The 19,626-nt window shown below is 46.2% G+C and overlaps 1 protein-coding gene across 4 annotated transcripts in view; it reads right to left on the bottom strand.

Annotated features, from left to right (window-relative positions):
- The window catches only part of lamb2l (laminin, beta 2-like), a 229,022-nt gene that overhangs the window by 192,932 nt on the left and 16,464 nt on the right, over positions 1–19,626 (bottom strand). For 3 of the 4 annotated variants that reach the window (XM_063068278.1, XM_063068277.1, XM_063068279.1), the window contains one exon: positions 3,413–3,582. The exons of the other annotated variant lie outside the window; for it this stretch is intronic. In XM_063068278.1, coding sequence (XP_062924348.1) covers positions 3,413–3,582 — 170 coding nt within the window. The remainder of the gene's footprint in view (positions 1–3,412; positions 3,583–19,626) is intronic. 4 annotated transcript variants of the gene reach the window in all.

Here is a 19,626-nt window from a genome sequence, read left to right as displayed (position 1 = left end):
CCATAGCCCTCCAAACCCCTCTCCTCCACATATGTACCTATACAAATGCCCCTGAAATGATACAATTGTACCCGTCTCAAACAGCTTCCAGTGGCAGCTCATTCCAGACACTCACTACTCTCTGTGTAAAGACGTTCCCTCTCAGGTCTCTTTAAGATCTCTCTCCTCTTATCTTCTCTACAGACCCTCTATTTTTGGCCTCCCCAGCCCTGAGGAAGAGACAGTTTCTGTCCACCATATCCATTTGGTCTCATGCTTCTCTGAGATCATCTCTCACTTCCCTACACTCCCAGGAATAAAGATTCAGCATGGCCGATCTCTCCCTATAACCATGCAGCATCATTGTAAGTCTCTACTGCACCCTCCGTAGTTTGACAATGTCTTTCCTATATCAGGGTGACCAATACACCAAGCGTGACTTCAATAATGATTTAGATAACACTACCCCTAACCAATGCCCCGGCCTCTAAACTCCATGTGCTGACTGATGAAAAGCAGCATGCCAAACGTCACCTTCACCGCCCTGCCTATCCGTGTGACTGCTTTCAGCGAACTGTGTACTGTACTTTCCAGGTCCCTCTGCCCCACAACACTGGCCAGTGCCCTGCCACTCACTGTATTGGACTTACCCAGTCTGCATCGCCCTACACTTATCAAAGTTGACCCATTTACTACTCCTCAGCCTGCATCCCCTACAAATCAAGATTTCTCTGAAAGTCACTGTAACCTGCTTCACTACAAAACATGACCTCCGACTTTAATATCAGCAGCGCACCGTGGGGACTGCCAAGTGTTTCTCAGTCAACTGATTTTGTGGTGAAATACACTGGAGGCTTTTAAGAGAAGTTTGGAGAGGCACATGGATGGAAGGAAGATGGAGGGATATGGACATGGTGTAGGGTTAGTGTTTGGCTGTTTCTGATTTGATTTTTAGCTTGTTTGGCAAGACACTGTGGGCCAAATGTCCTATTCCTGTGCTGTACTCTTGTATGTCCCTTCAGACATGACTCAGGTTCAGGGATATTGTCGTCTGACTGTACATTAATACACACAAATGAAACAACATTCCCACGGACCACACACCGTGTATACAACTAAATGAAACAACGTCCCCCCGGACCACGGTGTACCCACAATACATATACACACCGAACCAAACAACGTCCCCCCCAGACCACAGTGTACCCACAATAAATATACATTTGTATATGCACAATATGAAACAACTTAGAAACACAGAAAACCTACAGCACAATATACGCCCTTCAACCCACAAAGCTGTGCCGAACATGTCCCTACCTGAGAAATTACCCAGGTTTACCCAGAGCCCTCTATTTTTCTGAGCTCCATGTACCTATCCAGGAGTCTCTTAAAAGACCCTATCGTATCTGCCTCCACAACAGTTGCCAGCAGCCCATTCCACGCACTCACCACTCTCTGCGTAAAAAAACTTACCCCTGACACCTCCTCTGTACCTGCTTCCAAGCACCTTAAAACTATGCCCTCTCACGATAGCCATTTCAGCCCTGGGAAAAAGCCTCTGACTATCCACACGATCAATGCCTCTCATCATCTTGTACACCTCTATCAGGTCACCTCTCATCCTCCGTCGCTCCAAGGAGAAAAGGCCGAGTTCACTCAACCTATTCTCATAAGGCATGCTCCCCAATCCAGGCAAAATCCTTGTAAATCTCTTCTGCACCCTTTCTATGATTTCCATGTCCTTCCTGTAGTGAGGTGACCAGAACTGAGCACAGTACTCCAAGTGGGGTCTGACCAGGGTCCTATATAGCTGTAACATTACCTCTCAGCTCTTAAACTCAGTCTCACAATTGATGAAGAACAATGCACCATATGCCTTCTTAACCACAGAGTCAACTTGCTCAGCAGCTTTGAGTGTCCTGTGGACTCAGACCCCAAGATCCCTCTGATCCTCCACACTGCCAGGAGTCTTACCATTAATACTATGTTTGTATATTCTGCCATCATATTTGACCTACCTAAATGAACCACTTCACACTTATCTGGGTTGAACTCCATCTGCCACTTTTCAGCCCAGTTTTGCATCCTATCAATGTCCCGCTGTAACCTCTGACAGCCCTCCACACTATCCACAACACCCCCAACCTTTGTGTCATCAGCAAATTTACTATCTCATCCCTCCACATCCTCACCCAGGTCATTTATAAAAATCACAAAGAATAGGGGTCCCAGAACAATTCCCTGAGTACTGGATTGTCAGCCACCTCCATTGGTCACCGACCTCCATGCAGAATATGACCCGTCTACATCCATACTCTTTGCCTTCCGTGGGCAAGCCAATTCTGGATCCACAAAGCATGTCCCCTTGGATCCCATGCCTCCTTACTTTCTTAATAAACCCTTCATGGGGTACCTTATCAATTGCCTTGTTGAAATCCATATACACCATATACACTGCTCTACCTTCATCAATGTGTTTAGTCACATCTTCAAAAAATTCAATCAGGCTCATAATGCATGACCTGCCTTTCACAAAGCCATGCTGACTATTCCTAATTATATTATGTCTCTCCAAATGTTTATAAATCCTGTCTCTCAGGATCTTCTCCATCAACTTACCAACCACTGAAGTAAGACTCACTGGTCTATAATTTCCTGCACTATCTCTACTCCCTTTCTTGAATAAGGGAACAATATCCGCAACCCCCAATCCTCCAGAACCTCTCCCGTCCCCATTGATGATGCAAAAATCATCGCCAGAGGCTCAGCAATCTCCTCCCTCGCCTCCCACAGTAGCCTGGGGTACATCTCGTTCGGTCCCAATGACTTATCCAACTTGATGCTTTCCAAAAGCTCCAGCACATCCTCTTTCTTAATATCTACATGCTCAAGCTTTTCAATCTGCTGCAAGTCATCCCTACAATCGCCAAGATCCTTTTCCATAGTGAATACTGAAGCAAAGAATTCATTAAATACCTCAGCCATCTCCTCAGGACCATGCTGTACCCAGATAACATTTATCACACACAACACATAAAGCAAAATATTAGTATCATTAAGGTGATAAATATAATTGGAATGTGTATGTGAAGGGTGCAGCACTAGTAAACAGTAAAGAGCTCGCCGTCCCAGTGACGAGACATCGGTGGTGTCAGAGTATTCATCAGTCTCACAGCCTGAGAGTAGAAGCTGTTACCCAGTCTGTCTGTCTGCCACTCCAGACTGGTGATGGTATCTAACTGCCCTCGGATGCAGTGAGGCACTGGATTAAACTGTTTAATAGTTATTTTCTTAAAACTTTTATTCCTCTTTCTTGACTTGCAAAAGAACCTTGGATGAGAAAATTCGGAATTGAACAGAGCTGAGGGTGGGCCACTGCCCACTGGGGTTGAGCCCCACCCGTGGACGGAGAGGGGAGCCCGGGACGTACCTGGAGGTGGCTGACAATGCAGTACTCAGTGGGTCCCTGCAGACCGCAGGTGGAGCTGGCCGTCAAGTTGTGTGCTCTCCCGATGAGTAGGTTGCCCGTTGCAGGGTAACAGCTGCCCTCTGTACATCCATGAGGCATGGACGGCAGCTCCTGGCCACAGCTGCTCAAAGCTGCAGGGAAGAAGAAAGGTTCAGAGAGCTGCCTGGGGAAAAGGGGACGTCTCACAGCTGGGCTTTTGGACAGAGGGTCCACGAGTAAGGTGACCAAGACTGTACAGAGTGTGACATGATACCTCACCAGTGCCGATGGCCAGCGTAACTGAACTTAACCACCCTGGTTTGTTCAGCAAACATTATCGATTAGCTTTATTTGACGCGTACATTGAAATGGATTGTTTTGCGTTAACAACCTACACAGTCGGACGATGTGCTGGGGGCAGCCCACAAGTGTCCCCATGGTTCTGACGACAACACTGCATGCCCACAACTTATTAACCCCAACCTGCATGTCTTTGGAATGAGGGAGGAAACTGGAACACCCGGAGGAAATCCATGCGGTCTCAGGGAAAGCACGCAAACTCCTTACCAACAGCAGCCGGAATTGAGCCTTGGTCATTGGCGCATTACGCTAACCACTGTGATGCCCAGAAGAAGATTCAGGAAGTAGTGGACAGCTCTGGGAAAATATGGCCAGGGTTTCAGACAGAGAGAGGGCCATTAGGTTCCAGAACTGTATAGTGGTGTAGCAGTTACTGTAACATTTTACAGCACCGGTGACCCAGGTAAAATTCCCACTGGTGTCTGTAAGGAGTTTGTATGTTCTCCCCGTGATTGTGTGGGTTTCCTCCGGGTGCTCCGGTTTCCTGCCACAGTCCAAAGTCGGTCAGGTAGTGTGTTAATTGGTCACGTGTGTGTAATTGGGCAGCACAGCCCTCAGGATGGAAGGGGCTGTAACTGTGCTGTATCTGCAAGTAAGTTACCAAGTAAATAAATTAATCAATAATTACTTCCACGAGCAAGGTGACCAACATGTGACTTCACCAATGCCTCATATTATTGAAGTTAAACACCTTAGTTTACTGTTCTGTGAGTTTTCCTAGTTATGTCCTGAACCTGTGCACTAGCCTACTGGGGATTGTACCCTGGGACAGATGCCTTCTCATTTTAGATCATTAAGCCATAAGACGAAGGAGCAGAATTAGGCCATTCAGCCCATCGAGTCAGCTCCACAATTCCTCATGGCTGATTTATTATCCCTTCCATTCCCATTCTCCTGTCTGCTCCCACTAACATTTGTCACCCTGATTAATCACTCTTCTTATTTTCCTTCTCACATGTCGCATCTTCACACCCATTCACCATTGCCCAGCTCTTTGGCCGCTCACTCAAACCGTCAGTGGCTCTTCATGGAGCAGTGGCTCACAGGAATAGGCTTTTTGTCCCACTGTCTCTCTGATGACAGTTTAAGTTGCATCCCTCCACATTCCTGTGCCTGTCTATGCGAATCCTAAATGTTCCTGTCATACTGGCCTCCCACCTCCGCCCTTAGCAATCTGTACCAGGGAGCACAAAAAAAATACTTGTCCCAGAAGTCTCTTAAATATTACCCCCTCTTATTTTAACACTTTGATATTTCAACTGTGAGAAAAAGATTCTAAATGCCAACCTTATCCATGCCTCTAAAATCTTAACAACTTCAATCAGGTCTCCCCTCGGCCTCTGGCATTCCAGAGAAAAACAACTCAAGTTGGTCCAAGCTCTTTGCATAGCTGGTGCCCTCTAAAGCAGACAACACACTTCTTGAGCAGATTTATAAACACAAGAGATTCTGCAGATGCTGGAAATCCAGAGCAACACACACAAAATGCTGGAGGAACTCAGCAGGTCAGGCAACATCTATGGAAGTGAACAAACAGTCAACATTTCAGGCTGAGATTCTTGAGTCCCTATTGACAGTAATCGTGCTTTTTTTTTTAAACAGAAGTTTATTCACCAACTAAACACTATGCAATAAATCAGGGCTTCATAAATTACTTTCAGTTTTGAAGTATTTCTATTTACAACACACACAAGCCCCTGAGGGGTAGACCGTCCTCGGGAATCTCTCATTGTGGCCGTAGACACAAAGTGTGCTCCTTGTCCAAGGACACCCGGGCAAGGAGGTAACCCCGGGAGAGGGGCAGAGCCCCCGACTGCCCACTGGCCAAACCGTGAATGGCATTTCTGGCCGGGCCTAGAATCAGGTTTAACGTCACTGGCATACGGCGTGAAATTTGTGGTTTTGCAGCAGCAGTACAATGCAATACACAATAAACTATACATTACAGTTATTAAAATAGATTAAATAACTAGTGTAAAAAGAGAAAAAGAATAGTGAGACGGTGCTCAGGGTTTATTGTCCATTCAGAAGCTGGATGGCAGAGGGGAAAAGAACTGATCCTAAAACACTGAGTGTGTGCCTTCCGGCTCCTGTACCTCTTCCTTGATGGTAGCGATGAGAAGAGGGCATGTCCTGGGTGATGGAGATCCTTAATGATGGACGTGGCCATTTTGAGGCATTGCTTTCTGAAGATGCCCACAGTGCTGGGGAGGCTCGTGCCCATGGTGAATTTCCAAATCTCTGCAGCTTTTTCCAATCTTGTGCATTGGCCCCACCATACCAGACAGTGATTAATGCTCTCCATGGTACATCTGTAGATCTGTAGATGCCCAGGAGCAATCTGCAGCCCCTGGGAAGGAGGGGAGAGGGAAAGGGGGCCACTCGGGAAAGCTTCCGAGCAGTTCTCTCCGCTCCGTACTGGGTAACCATAGATCAGGAACATGCCTCACCTGTGTTATTAACGATAATCTGTTGGGTCAGTTGTCTTGTGAATGTGTTTTTTTTTAACCACCCAACCCTGCAATATGTACACACCAACTCACGACAATCAGTTCACCATCCTTCCCCTTGTGCACTGAAGGCCAATATTCCACTGTCCTAATCACTTTCATACTCTCTTTCTGTCTGTTATCTTCCTGAACACCCAGATCCCATAAGAAACCAAGATTTAATCACTTTAGATCTGTCAAGAACTTTCCCAAAAGTGAACTGAACACAATACTCCAGCTGTGGCCTGAACAGTGTGTGATCGATGTCTCTGTACCTGTACTCTCAGTGTCTATGTGTAAGGCCCAGGTCCCAGAAGCTTTTTTAGCCTCAGGTCCTGCGACTTCCCAAAATACCAACCACTCCCCCTAGAATTTGTTTACTGGGTTTAGTGATGGGACTGAGAAGATTACAATGGAGTTTGCTGGGGTTAGTGGTGATTTCTCCATTCTCTTCATGCATATTGATCATCTGGGTTTCTTCTCAGTCCCACCACCAACCTACGCAAACTCCATTGTAATCTTCTTGGTCCCACCACCAACCCCAGCAAGCTCCACCATTATCTTCTCAGCCTCATCATCGCCCCCGCAAGCTGCATCGTAATCTTCTCAGTCCCACCACTAACCCATGCAAGCTCCACCATTATCTTCTCAGCCTCATCATCGCCCCCGCAAGCTGCATCGTAATCTTCTCAGTCCCACCACCAACCCACACAAACTCCACCTTCATCTTCTCAGTCCCACCACTAACCCATGCAAACTCCACCTTCATCTTCTCAGTCCCACCACCAACCCACACAAACTCCACCTTCATCTTCTCAGTCCCACCAGCAACCCATGCAAACTCCACCTTCATCTTCTTTGTCCCACCACCAACCCACACAAACTCCAGTGTAATCTTCTTTGACCCACCATCAACCCACGCAAACTTCACTGCAATCTTCCCAGTCCCACCACCAACCCACGCAAACTCCATCGTAATCTTCTTGGTCCACCATCAACCCAAGCAAACTCTACCATAGTCTTCTTTGTCCCAACACCAACCCCAGCAAACTCCACTGTAATCTCAGAATCTGATGAAATCTGCTGCAGGAACAGAGGCATAGTTTCGACTTAAAATGTTGACAGTCCCTTTCTTCCCACAGATGCTGCTTGACCTGCTAGGTTCTTCCAGCAAGTTCGTGTATCAATCTTTCATCTCTCCTCATCAAAACTTGCAGGTCGAGTCGGTGGTGAGGAAGCAAATGCAATGTAAACATTCATTTCAAGAGGTCTAGAATACAAGAGCAAGGATGTGATGCTGAGACTTTATAAGGCACTGGTGAGGCCTCACCTTGAGTATTGTGAACAGTTTTGGGCCCCGCAACTTAGAAAGAATGTGCTGGCGTTGGAGAGGGTCCAGAGGAGGTTCACAAGGATGATTCCAGGAATGAAAGGGTTATCATACGAGGAACATTTGATGGCTCTGGGTCTGTATTCGCTGGAATCCAGAAGGATGAGGGGGGTTCTCATTGAAACCTTTTAAATGTTGAAAGGCCTAGACAGAGTAGATGCGGAAAGGATGTTTCCCATGGTGGGAGAGTCTAGGACAAGAGGGCACAGCCTCAGGATAGAGGATCGTCCATTTAAAACAGAGATGGGGAGAAATTTCTTTAGCCAGAGGGTGGTGAATTTGTGGAATCTGTTGCCACAGGCAGCTGTGGAGGCCAGGTCATTGGGTGTATTCAAGGCGGAGATTGATAGGTTCTTGATTGGACATGGCATCAAAGGTTATGGGGAGAAGGCCAGGAACTGGGGATGAGGAGGAGGGGAAAAAAGGATCAGCCATGATTGCATGGCGGAGCAGACTCGATGGGCGAGATGGCCTAATTCTGCTCCTATGTCTGATGATCTTATGGTCTAAAAGAGAACATTTATTTATCTAACTTCCGGTAATGTCTCCTTCCTCCAGTTTTATTCAATTCCCCATTCTGGTTCCCCTTTTACCCCTTCTCCTCACCTGTCCATTTCCTCCTTCCCTTTCTCACATGGTCCACTCTCCTCTCCTATCAGATTCATTCTTCTTCAGCCCTTTACCTCTTCCACCAATCACCTCCCAGCTTCTTACTTCATCCCCACCCTCCCTCCTTCTCCCTCACTTCGTCTCACCTATCACTGCCAGCTTCCTTCCTTTCTAGTCCTGGTGAAGGGTCTCGGCCCAAAATGTCAACTGATTATTCCCCATCATGTTCTTTATGGAGGTTCACATAAACCTCATCAAACAATCTTCCCTTGTTCAGCTTCCTGTCAGATCACTGAGAAAACCATTGTCATAAACAATATGCCTTTAAACAAATCCATACTAACGTTGCCTACTGATCACTAGCTCTGCTCCCAATTATTGTTTCTAGACCATCCGTGCCACTGAGGTTAAACAGTTGTGTATTTCCTCAGATTGGAACATAGAACACTATGGCACAATGCAAGCACTTTGACTCATGACCTTGTGTCGACCTTTTAACCTTCCCCTCCTACATAGTCCTCCATGTTTCTTTCATCCACGTGTCTGTCTAGAAGTCTCTTAAATGTCCCTAATGTATCTTTCTCTACCGTCACACCTGATAGCATGTTGCACACACCCACCACTCTGTGTAAAAAAATCTACCTCTGATATCCCCCAACACTTTCCTCCAATCACCTTAAAATTACGCCCTCTCACATTAGCCCTTTCTCCCCGGGAAAAAGTCTCTGGCCGTCTACTCTATCTGTGTCTCTTGTACACCTCTATCAAATATCCTCTCATCCTCCTCCTCTCCAAAGAGAAAAGCCCTCGCTCTCTCAACCTGTCCTTAAAAGACATGCTGTCTAACCCAGGCAGCATCCTGGTAAATCTCCCCTCCACCTTCTGTACAGCTCCACATCCTTCCTAGAGTGAGGTGACCAGAACTGAACACAATATTCTGAGTGTGGTGTAACCAGGCAACCCTACAGTTCTCGAACTCAACCCACCGACTCATGAAGACCACCCTATCAACTTGAGCAGCAACTCTGAGCGATCTGTGGACTTGGAGCTGCTCCCGTAGTGAGGTCCTGTTTGCCTCAGTATCATCCCTCCCATACTGTGAGACTGTCTCTGTACCGCCCCTCCCTCAGTTCTTTCCTCGAGGTCCTGCATCACTTGTGCCTGAGTGCAATGCCCTGACGAAGGGGCAAGCCGTCAGCAATCTGCTCCCGTTCACGCCCCGTGCCCTTGGAGTCAGTTGCCTACCCTCGGGCGTTGTTACTGACCACACTAGAACTGAGCAGCATTAAAGTTAAAGATCAGCACAGAGGCATCCAAACTATTCCAAGTATTTCCCATTTCCACAGTGCGCACCTGTGCGCATACACACACACACAAACAGACACACACACACAGTTACACACACACACACACACACACACATACAGACATACACACACACACACACACACACACACAGTCACACACACACAAACAGACAGACACACACACATACAGTCACACACACACAAACAGACAGACACACACACATACAGTCACACACACATGGACCACATACACAGTCACACACACACACATACAGACATACACACACACACAAACAGACAGACACACACACATACAGTCACACACACACGGACCACATACACAGTCACACACACACACACACACATACAGACATACACACACACACAAACAGACAGACACACGCACATAGTCACACACACACGGACCACATACACAGTCACACACACACGGACCACATACACAGTCACACACACACACACACACACACAGACACACACACACACACAGACACACACACATACAGTCACACACACATACAGTCACACACGGACACACACACAGACACACACACACACTCACACACACACACTCACACACATCCCTACAACCATGAGCTACCTGCATCTGAGCTGCTTGAAGCATTCCCTGTCCTCCCACACCTACAGCTTCCCACTGCTATCCCTGAAGCTGGAGTCCTGGTCAAGCAGTTGATGAGGAAAGGTGGAGAACCTCAGAGAGCAAGGGGTAATTGATCCTGCGACGACAAGGATCATCTTCCACGGCAAAGTCAAAGCAAGCTTTCTATCAAAGGACAGGTACGCACAGTGCCCATTCAGGTACTTCTGTACCTAATAAATTGACCACTGAGTGTACGTTTCCAGTAACTGTTGATCAGTCCTGCACTTCGGCTTGGAGGAATTTTAGGCCATTCCTCCTTACAAAACTGCTTCAACTCGGGGATGTCGGACGGCTTCCTTGCATGAACTGCTTGCTTCAGGTCCTTCCACAATATTTCTATAGGATTAAGGTCAGGACTTTGACTCGACCATTCAAAAGTACAAATTTTCTTTTTAAACCATTCTGATGTCGATTTACTCTTGTGTTTCAGATCATTGTTTTGTTGCATTATCCAATTTTTATTAAGCTTCAGGTGACAGACCGCTACCCTGACATTCTCCTGTAAAATGTCTTGATACAGTTTTGAATTCATTGTTCCCTCAACAATTGCAAGCTGCCCAGGCCCTAAAGCAGCCCCAAACCACGATGCTCCTTCCCCCATGCTTCACAGTTGGGGTGAGCTTTTGGTGTTGGTGTACAGTGCCCTTTTCCCTCCAAACATAGTGTGCATTTCTGCTAAAAAGTTCAACTTTTGTCTCATCTGTCCACAGGGCATTGTCCCAGAAGAGTTGTAGAACATCCAGGTGGTCTTTTGCAAACTTGAGACGTGCAGCAATGTTTTTTTTTGGAGAGCAGTGGTTTCCTCCGTGGTGTCCTTCCATGAACACCATTGATTTTTCTTACAGTGGACACATGAACAGAAACTTTAGCAAGTTCTAGAAATATCTGCAGGTCTTTTGCTTTTACCCTTGGGTTCTTTTCATCTCCTTCAGCATTGCAGGTTGTGCTCCTGGTGTGATCTTTGCAGGATGCCCACTCCTAGGGGGAGCAGCAACAGTACTGAGCTTACTCCATTTGTAGACAATTTCTCACTGTGGACTGATGAACGATCAAGTCTTTAGAAATGTTTTTGTAGCCTTTTCCAGCTTGATGGATCTTTACAATTCTTCTTCTAAATCCTCTGGAAGTTGTTTTGATCGAGGCATGGTGCACATAAACAGATCTTTCTTAAGAGCAGGCTCTGTCAGTAATCCGACATTGTGTGTCTTTTGTGAAAGGGCAGGGCACCTCTACAACCCACACCTCCAATCTCATCTCATTGATTGCAGCACCTGACTCCAAATAGCTTTGGTAAAAGGCACTAGCCCAAAAGTTCATATACTTTTTCCAACCAATACATGTAATATTGAATCCTTTTTCTCAATAAATGAATGAATGAGTAGAATGTTTTTTGTGTTATTTATTTAATTGGGTTCTCTTTATCTAGTTTTAGAACATAGGTAAAGATCTGATCACATTTTAGGTCATGTTTATGCAGAAATAGAGAAAATTTTACAGGGTTCACACAAACTTTCCAGCACCACAGTATATGGTACACAGTATATGGTACTTGACAGGTACTGGGGCTGTGTAGTTTCAGGAGGCAAGGGTTAACTTCAGAGAAACAAGCTACAGAGACAATGTTTGTATTTCATGGAATTTAGATAACCGAGCTCCAACTGGGGTGTTGAAGATGATTAAACAATTTTCTGGGCTCGGAATCAAAAGTTATAATAAATGAATTATCATTCAAAAAGAGCAGAAAGATATGAACCAACTCCCCTCAAACAAAAATGTAGCCAAATGCCAACCTCAGGTCACCAAAATACTCACTTGAAGAGGTGTTACAATTACTTTACCCAAACAATAAAGCTGATCAAACCTCCACCCACTGACACCACCCCTCAACAAAGCCAACCACCACTACTTTATCACTTCCTGTCAGAGTCACCTTGTCTACAGACACTCCTGTGCCTAGCGTCACTTTATGGACGCACAATCAACATGTGTATACGCTATCTTATGTATTTGTATTGATTCTGTTTTTATTATTGCATTCTTTATCTTATTGTTTTTTTTGTGCTGTGGTGGATCCAGAGTAACAATTATTTTGATCCCCTTTTCACTTGTGTACTGGAAACGACATTAAACATCTTGAATTTTGAATATCGCAGAAAGCACAAGGGGAATAGAAGAGTTTTGGGAGAATTCCAGAGCCTGGGGCCCAGACACCAGTGCATTAACAGTAGAAAATTCAGAGAGGATTACAGAGATATATTAGCCAGGGTGAAGAAAAAATTCACAAGGACGTTGCCAAGACTGGAGCGCTGAATTTGTAAGAAGAGACTGGACAGGCTGTGACTGCTCTCCCTGGAGTGACGGAGGTGGAGGGTGATCTTACTGAAGTTTATAAAATCATGAGGGGCCTAGATAAGGTGGATAGTCACAGCCTTTCCCCCAGGGTGGGGGGGGGGGGATCTAAAACTACAGAGCACAGGTTTAAGGCGAGGAGGGAAGGAGGGGCAACTTTTCCACACAGAGGGTGGTGGGTATGTAGACGAGCTGCCAAAGTAGATGGTAGAGGTGGGGTGGGTACAATTACCACGTTGAAAATACATTTGGACGTAATATGAATACAGATCAATACTGAAAATATGTTTTATAGATTCATGTATCATACGGCACAGAAACAGGCCATTCGATCCAATGTAGTGCTAAAAAAAACCCACTAGAAGATAAAGAACACAACGTAAGCTCATCCCATTTGCCCTGCATTTGGCCCCTATCCCTCTAAACCTTTCCTATCCATGCACCTGTCCAAATTCCTTTTAAATGTTGTCTATACCTGCCTCAGCCACTTCCCCCGGCAGCTCATTCCCAGCCCACCCAGTCTGTCCTTACAAATGAAACCTGTCGCCTGTAACGTCCTTGAGAATCTTTTCTGCAGCCTCCCTGCAGAGACCATTGAAGGGAAGCACACTCCTCCCTCTCCACTGCAGTGGCCAAGATCCTGAAGCCAGTTCTTTCCAGCGGAGAGTGGAGTTAGAGCAGAGTGGGGGGAGGGCAGTGATGAGCTGGGGGGTGTCACAGTCACTCCAGCAAATTTCCACAGATGTACCGCCAGAAGCGTTCTAGCTGGTTGTTTCATCGTCTGGAGCCAAGGCACAGGATTAGTGAAAAAACAAAACATTGAGGTAGTGTTTATGGGTTCAGGGACCAATCGGAAATCTGCTGGTGGAGGGGAAGAAGCTGTTGCTAAAATGGAGCTGGCTGAATCTACAAACTTCTGTTGTGCCTCAACTGGGTCCATCATGGGCAAGTAGTCTCCCCACCATGAAGGCCAGCTTCGAAAGCCGATGCCTCAGGAAGGCAGCGCCCATCAGTAAGGACCCCCATCATCCAGGACGTGCCCTCTTCTCATTGCTCCCAGCAGGGAGGAGGTACAGAAAACACTAACGTTTTAGGAAGAGCTTTCTCTCCCCCACCATCAGATTTCTGAGTGGACGGTGAAACCAGTAACTCTACTCCACTACTTCACTCTCTTCTGACACCGTTTATTTCTTAGCTATCCTTATTATCATTTATAATCATTGCACTGTACTACTGCCACAAAACAGTACATTTTACAACATATGTCAGTGATATTAAACTGACTGTCAGATGGGCTCGGCTTGGCTCGCTGTGGTTGCCGCCCCAGGTTCCGCAGCGCCGTCAATGATTAACAGCAGCGTGCCCTCCTTTAAGTCAGAGCAAAGTACAAGTGGCTTGGATCCCACAAGCACAGCCACTCCCCGTCACTCCCCACACCCTCCGCGCTCCCAGCGGGGGGAGCGCTGAGACAAACTCAGGAGCACGTGTTGTGTCTGCATCAAACAAATAAAGGCACGTACTCGGGGCACATGCTAACGTGCAGAGAGAGCAACAGATCAATGAGCATGGATAAGTTATCAGTCAATAATTAGTGCAAAGGGGAGTCATTGTGCTAAAAGAAATAGATCCATACATTACACTTTTAGATTAATGTAACATAAAACTGCATATAGAACATAGAAATCTACAGCACATTACAGGCCCTTCAGCCCACAATGTTGTGCTGACCATGTAACCTACTCTAGAAGCTGCCTAGAATTTCCCTAGCACATAGCCCTCTATTTTTCTAAGCTCCATGTACCTATCGAAGAGGCTCTTAAAAGACCCCATTGTATCCGCTTCCACCACCGCCACTGGCAGTGCATTCCACACACCCACCACTCTCTGTTTGAAAAACTTACCCCTGACGTCCCTCAGTACCTCCTTCCAAGCACCTTAAAACCAGACCCCATCATGTTAGCCATTTCGGCCCTGGAAAAAGCCTCTGGCTATCCACATGATCAATGCCTCCCATCATCTTATACACCTCTATCAGGTCACCTCTCATCCTCCGTCGCTCCAAGGAGAAAAGGCCAAGTTCACTCAACCTATTCTCATAAGGCATGCTCTCCAATCCAGGCAACATCCCTGTAAATCTCCTCTGCACTCTCTCCATAGTATCTGCATCTTTCCTGTAGTGAGGTGACCAGAACTGAGCACAGTACTCCAAGTGGGGTCTGACCAGGGTCCTATATAGCTGCAACATTACCTCTCAGCTCTTGAACTCAATCCCACGACTGATGAAGGCCAATGCACTGTATGCCTTCTTAACCACAGAGTCAACCTGTGCAGCAGCTTTAAGTGTCCTATGGACCCCAAGATCTCAAAGATCCTCCACGCTGCCAAGATTTCTTACCATTTATATTATATTCTGTCTTCAAATTGGACCTACCAAAATGAACCACTTCACACTTATCTGGGTTGAACTCCAGCTCCCACTTCTTGGCCCAGTTCTGCATCTTACTGATGTCCTGCTGTAACCTTTGACAACCCTCCAGACTATCCACAACCTCCCCAACCTTTGTGATGTCAGAAAGTTTATTAACCCATCCTTCCACTTCTTCGTCCAGGTCATTTATAAAAATCACAAAGCGAGGGGTCCCAGAACAGATCCCTGCGGAACACCACCGGGTATATGTAAAGAAACAATCAATTTCCCTTTAAAAAACCATGTTCAAATAAACATGCTTTCACAATAACTGTGTTTGCTTGATTTTTAAAAAAACAGTCCATAACTAACTTCAAAACACTAACGATCCAGTCTTTTGGGTGGCGCTCTGGTTCTTTCAGGATAATACTTCTGGTCCTGTGGAGTGGTAGGTGTCTTGTCTAAGACAACATTCTTTGTTGCCGGTACTGTGTCACGTTGCTGTTGATGACATGATCATCACTGAAATGCAAGTCCGGTGACTGTAATGTGTCCGTCTTGTTGGACGCAGATGACCTAGGAGTGTTCTTTGGTTGAGCATCCAGTATCTGGTCCACATGATGTCTCCATGTCTGACCTCCATCACCCACTGTGTATATCAGTGGTCCAGTTCTCGTAGCTATCCTACCAGGTGTCCACTTATCTTCTTCGTAATCACGCACTAGGACTTACTGTCCAACCTCGAAGCTCCTTGCTGATTTATTTGGCAACTGGCTGAACTGTTTATTTTGCACTTCCCTCCGTAGATCTGGTTTCAGGAGATCTATGCGAGATCTCAGATTCCTGTTCATGAACAGCTTTGCAGGTGTTTGATTTGTCATCGCATGAACAGAGTTCCGATACACAAAAAGGAAGCTGTCCACCTTGTACTGTTGAGAAATGTCCTCCTTGTCCATCACTTTGATGGATTTCTTGAAGTTTTGGACAAACCTTTCAGCTAACTCCATCATTGCTGGGTGGTGAGGAGCTGCCTTGATATGTTTGATGCCATTTTTCTTCATTGATGGTCTGAACTCTTCTGATGTGTACTGTGGTCCGTTGTCACTCACAATTTGTTCTGGTAAGCTGTCTCTGGTGAAGATAGTCGTCAGAGTAGAGACAGTCTTTTCTGAGGTGGTTGACTTCATTGGTATGACCTCTGGCCATTTCGAATGAGCATCAAGAGCAATCAGAAACAGGGAGCCCATGAATATCCCAGCAAGGTCTACATGTACTTTCTGCCACGGCGAAGCTGGCCACTCCCACAAGTGCAAAGATATCTATGATGATGCAAGTTAAACTTTGTGGCATCATGAACAGCTTTTGGTCAAGTCTTCAATTTACCGGGCTATCTATTACCGGGCACCACATGTAGCTCTGGGCAAGGCTCTTCATCTCGACTGTACCCAGGTGTCCTTCATGCAGGTTCTCTAACACTCTGGTGCGCAGTTTATAGGGAACCACAACACAAGATCCACACCTCAGTGTTCTTTGACATTCAGACAGTTGGTCTCATCTCACTGAGAACTCTGGAATTATAGGGTTTCCGTGCACTGGCCATCCTTGCATGCTGGTTTCATAGACTTTTGACAATGTCAGATCATTCCTTGTTTCCCTTTGTATTTCAGAATTTGTTACCAACAACTGGTCCACCAGTGCGATGTCGAACACTTCTGCTGGGTCACAATATGAAGACTTTCAGTTCTTCAATTGCCAATAGTGGAAGATATGACAAGCCATCAGTGTTGCTATGCTGTTTGGTACCCTTGAACTCGACGTTCATAGAGTTGGGCTCCAAGAAACAGTACCCAACATTGTAACCAGGCAGCAGTCATCACAGAAATTCCCTTCCTGGGATTGAAAATGGACACTCAGGGATGGTGATCTGTCACTAGTGTAAACTTTTCTCCATACAGGTAGTGGTGGAACTTCTTTATTCCCCATACTAGACTTAGGGCCTCTTGGTCAGTCTGTGCATTGTTGCATTCTGCACTCATCAGTGATCTTGAAGCAAATGCAATCGGGCGTTCAGATCCATCTTTCATAATATGTGGCAAAATGGCTCCAATGCCATAAGGGGAGGCATAGTACACCAGTCAGGTGGGCAGGGATGGACCATAATGGGCGAGCAGATCATTGGATGTTATTAGCCTCCTTGTTTCCTTGAATGCTTTTTCACATCTTTCTGACCGTTCCCACTTTGCTCCTGTCTGTAATGGTGTGTTCAATGGATGCAGCACTGTTGCAATGTTTGGGAGAAACCGATGGTAGTAGTTTACAAGACCCAAGTATGAGCTGAGTTGTGACACATTTTCTGGTTTGGGTGACTGTAACACTGCTTCAGTCTTCTCTTGTGACTTATGTAAGCCATGCTTGTCAAAGACATGTCCACAATATGAGATTTCATTCTTGAAAATCTCACATTTCTCTCTTTGCGTGCAGACCATACTCACCCAGCCTGGTAAACACTTTACCAGATTTTGGAGGTGCTCTTCATCACTTTTGCCAGTCACGATGATATCTTCAAGGTAACATTGTGTTGCTGGGACATCTTGAAGCACTTGGTCCATTGCTCTTTGCCAAATTGCTGGAGCTGATTCGATACCAAAGACGAGACAATTATACTGGAACAGTCTCTTGTGAGTGTTGATTGTGAGGAACTTCCTGCTTGACTTCTCAATCTCCATTTACAGATAAGCTTGTGACAAGTCAATCTTTGAAAACCTCTCACCACCTGCCAAAGATGCAAAACTGTCTTCTATTCATGGCAAGGAATACTGCACAGGACGCAGCACAGGGTTGGTGCTCACTTTGAAGTTCCTGCGTATACGAACAGCTCTGGCCTTCCCGTTCAGAGCTGCTCACTAGCATTGGCAGCTGTGCCAGTCTCTGGTCAGTGCTACCATTTGGGCTGCTGTTTCCTGTTGATGTACTGAGAGCTTTGATTGAGTGCCAGTCTAGTTGGATTTTTCTCAACCATTCATGTCTGAAAAGTGCTGGCCTCCATTTGTCAATACATAAAGTTCTAATGACTGTGTTTTGCCTTCATACGTCACATTCACTTCCAGTTTGCCTGTGTAAGTCTTCAGCTTCAGCAAGGCCTTTTCTAATTGCAGCTTAGAAAACATTTTGTTGTAGTCAGCCTCTGAAATTACAGACAAAGCTGACACTGTGTCCAGCTCCATCTTCAGTTTCACACCAGACACATCTATTGTGATCCATAATTATACTGCAACCTGCTTCAGTAATACTGTGCAGTTCCAGACATGACAATTCACCTCTGACAGACTCTGTGTTGTCTGATTCAGTTCCACATTCAGTCACTTTATGCATTTGTTTAGTTTTGTGTTTGAAAATATTCACTCTGATTTTTCCTTGTGGTTGTGCTTTTTGTCTGCCTTTCACACTCTCTCTATATGACCTTCTCTGTGACACTTTCTGCAAATTTTCTCTATGAACCACAGTCATTTGCATCAAGGGAGGATTTGCCACATGGATAACATTTTTGTCTTTTTCCACCATTCAGGAACGTTTTGTGCATTTCACACTCCACATTTATTTCTGTAGTTCTGACACAGCCTTTGCTGCTATCTCCATCATGATGAAGCAGAGATCCACTGGACGGCCAAGACAATTTTTCCCAAGGTAGAAATGGCTAATATGATGATGCATAATTTTAATGAGATTGGAGGAAGTTATAGGATGGATGTCAGAGGTAGGTTTTTAGGCAGAGTGGTACGCGTGTGGAACGCGCTGCCAGGGTGGTGCTAGGGGCCGATGCATTAGATTAGCACATGGATGACAGAAAAATGGAGGCTGTGTAGGAAGGAAGAGTGAGATTAATTTTAGAGTAGGTTAAAATGATTGCAAGCACAACACGTGTGTTAAAACAGAGCGGTAAAGTTCTATGTTCAGACAGAGGGGGTGGGACTGGAAGAGATGCTGGAAAGAGATGGTGAGGGAGGATTCTGGCAAGGGGCAAGTCAAAGGGACAGTGGGTAAGAGAGGTGGAGAGAAAACCCAACATGAGGTGAGGTCAATGAGTCAGGGGAGGGAATGGGGTAGTGGAGTGAGGTCACTGAGTGAGGGAGGGACTGGGGTAGTGGAGTGAGGTCACTGACTGAGAGGAGGGACTGGGGTAGTGGAGTAAGGTCACTGAGTGAGAGGAGGGACTGGGGTAGTGGAGTGAGGTCACTGAGTGAGGGGAGGGACTGGGGTAGTGGAGTGAGGTCACCGAGTGAGGGGAGGGACTGGGGTAGTGAAGTGTGGTCACTGAGTGAGGGGAGGGACTGGGGTAGTGGAGTGAGGTCACTGAGTGAGGGGAGGGACTGGGGTAGTGTACTGAGGTCACTGAGTGAGAGGAGGGACTGGGGTAGTGTAGTGAGGTCACTGAGTAAGGGGAGGGACAGGTAGAGGAGTGTGGTCACTGAATGAGGGGAGGGACTGGGGTAGTGTAGTGAGGTCACTGAGTGAGGGGAGGGACTGGGGTAGTGGAGTGTGGTCACTGAGTGAGGGGAGGGACTGGGGTAGTGGAGTGTGGTCACTGAGTGAAGGGAGGGACTGGGGT

Source organism: Mobula hypostoma, chromosome 15, assembly GCF_963921235.1.
Source record: "Mobula hypostoma chromosome 15, sMobHyp1.1, whole genome shotgun sequence".
NCBI lineage: Eukaryota > Metazoa > Chordata > Chondrichthyes > Myliobatiformes > Myliobatidae > Mobula > Mobula hypostoma.
This window is presented reverse-complemented; position numbering and strand designations above follow the sequence as displayed.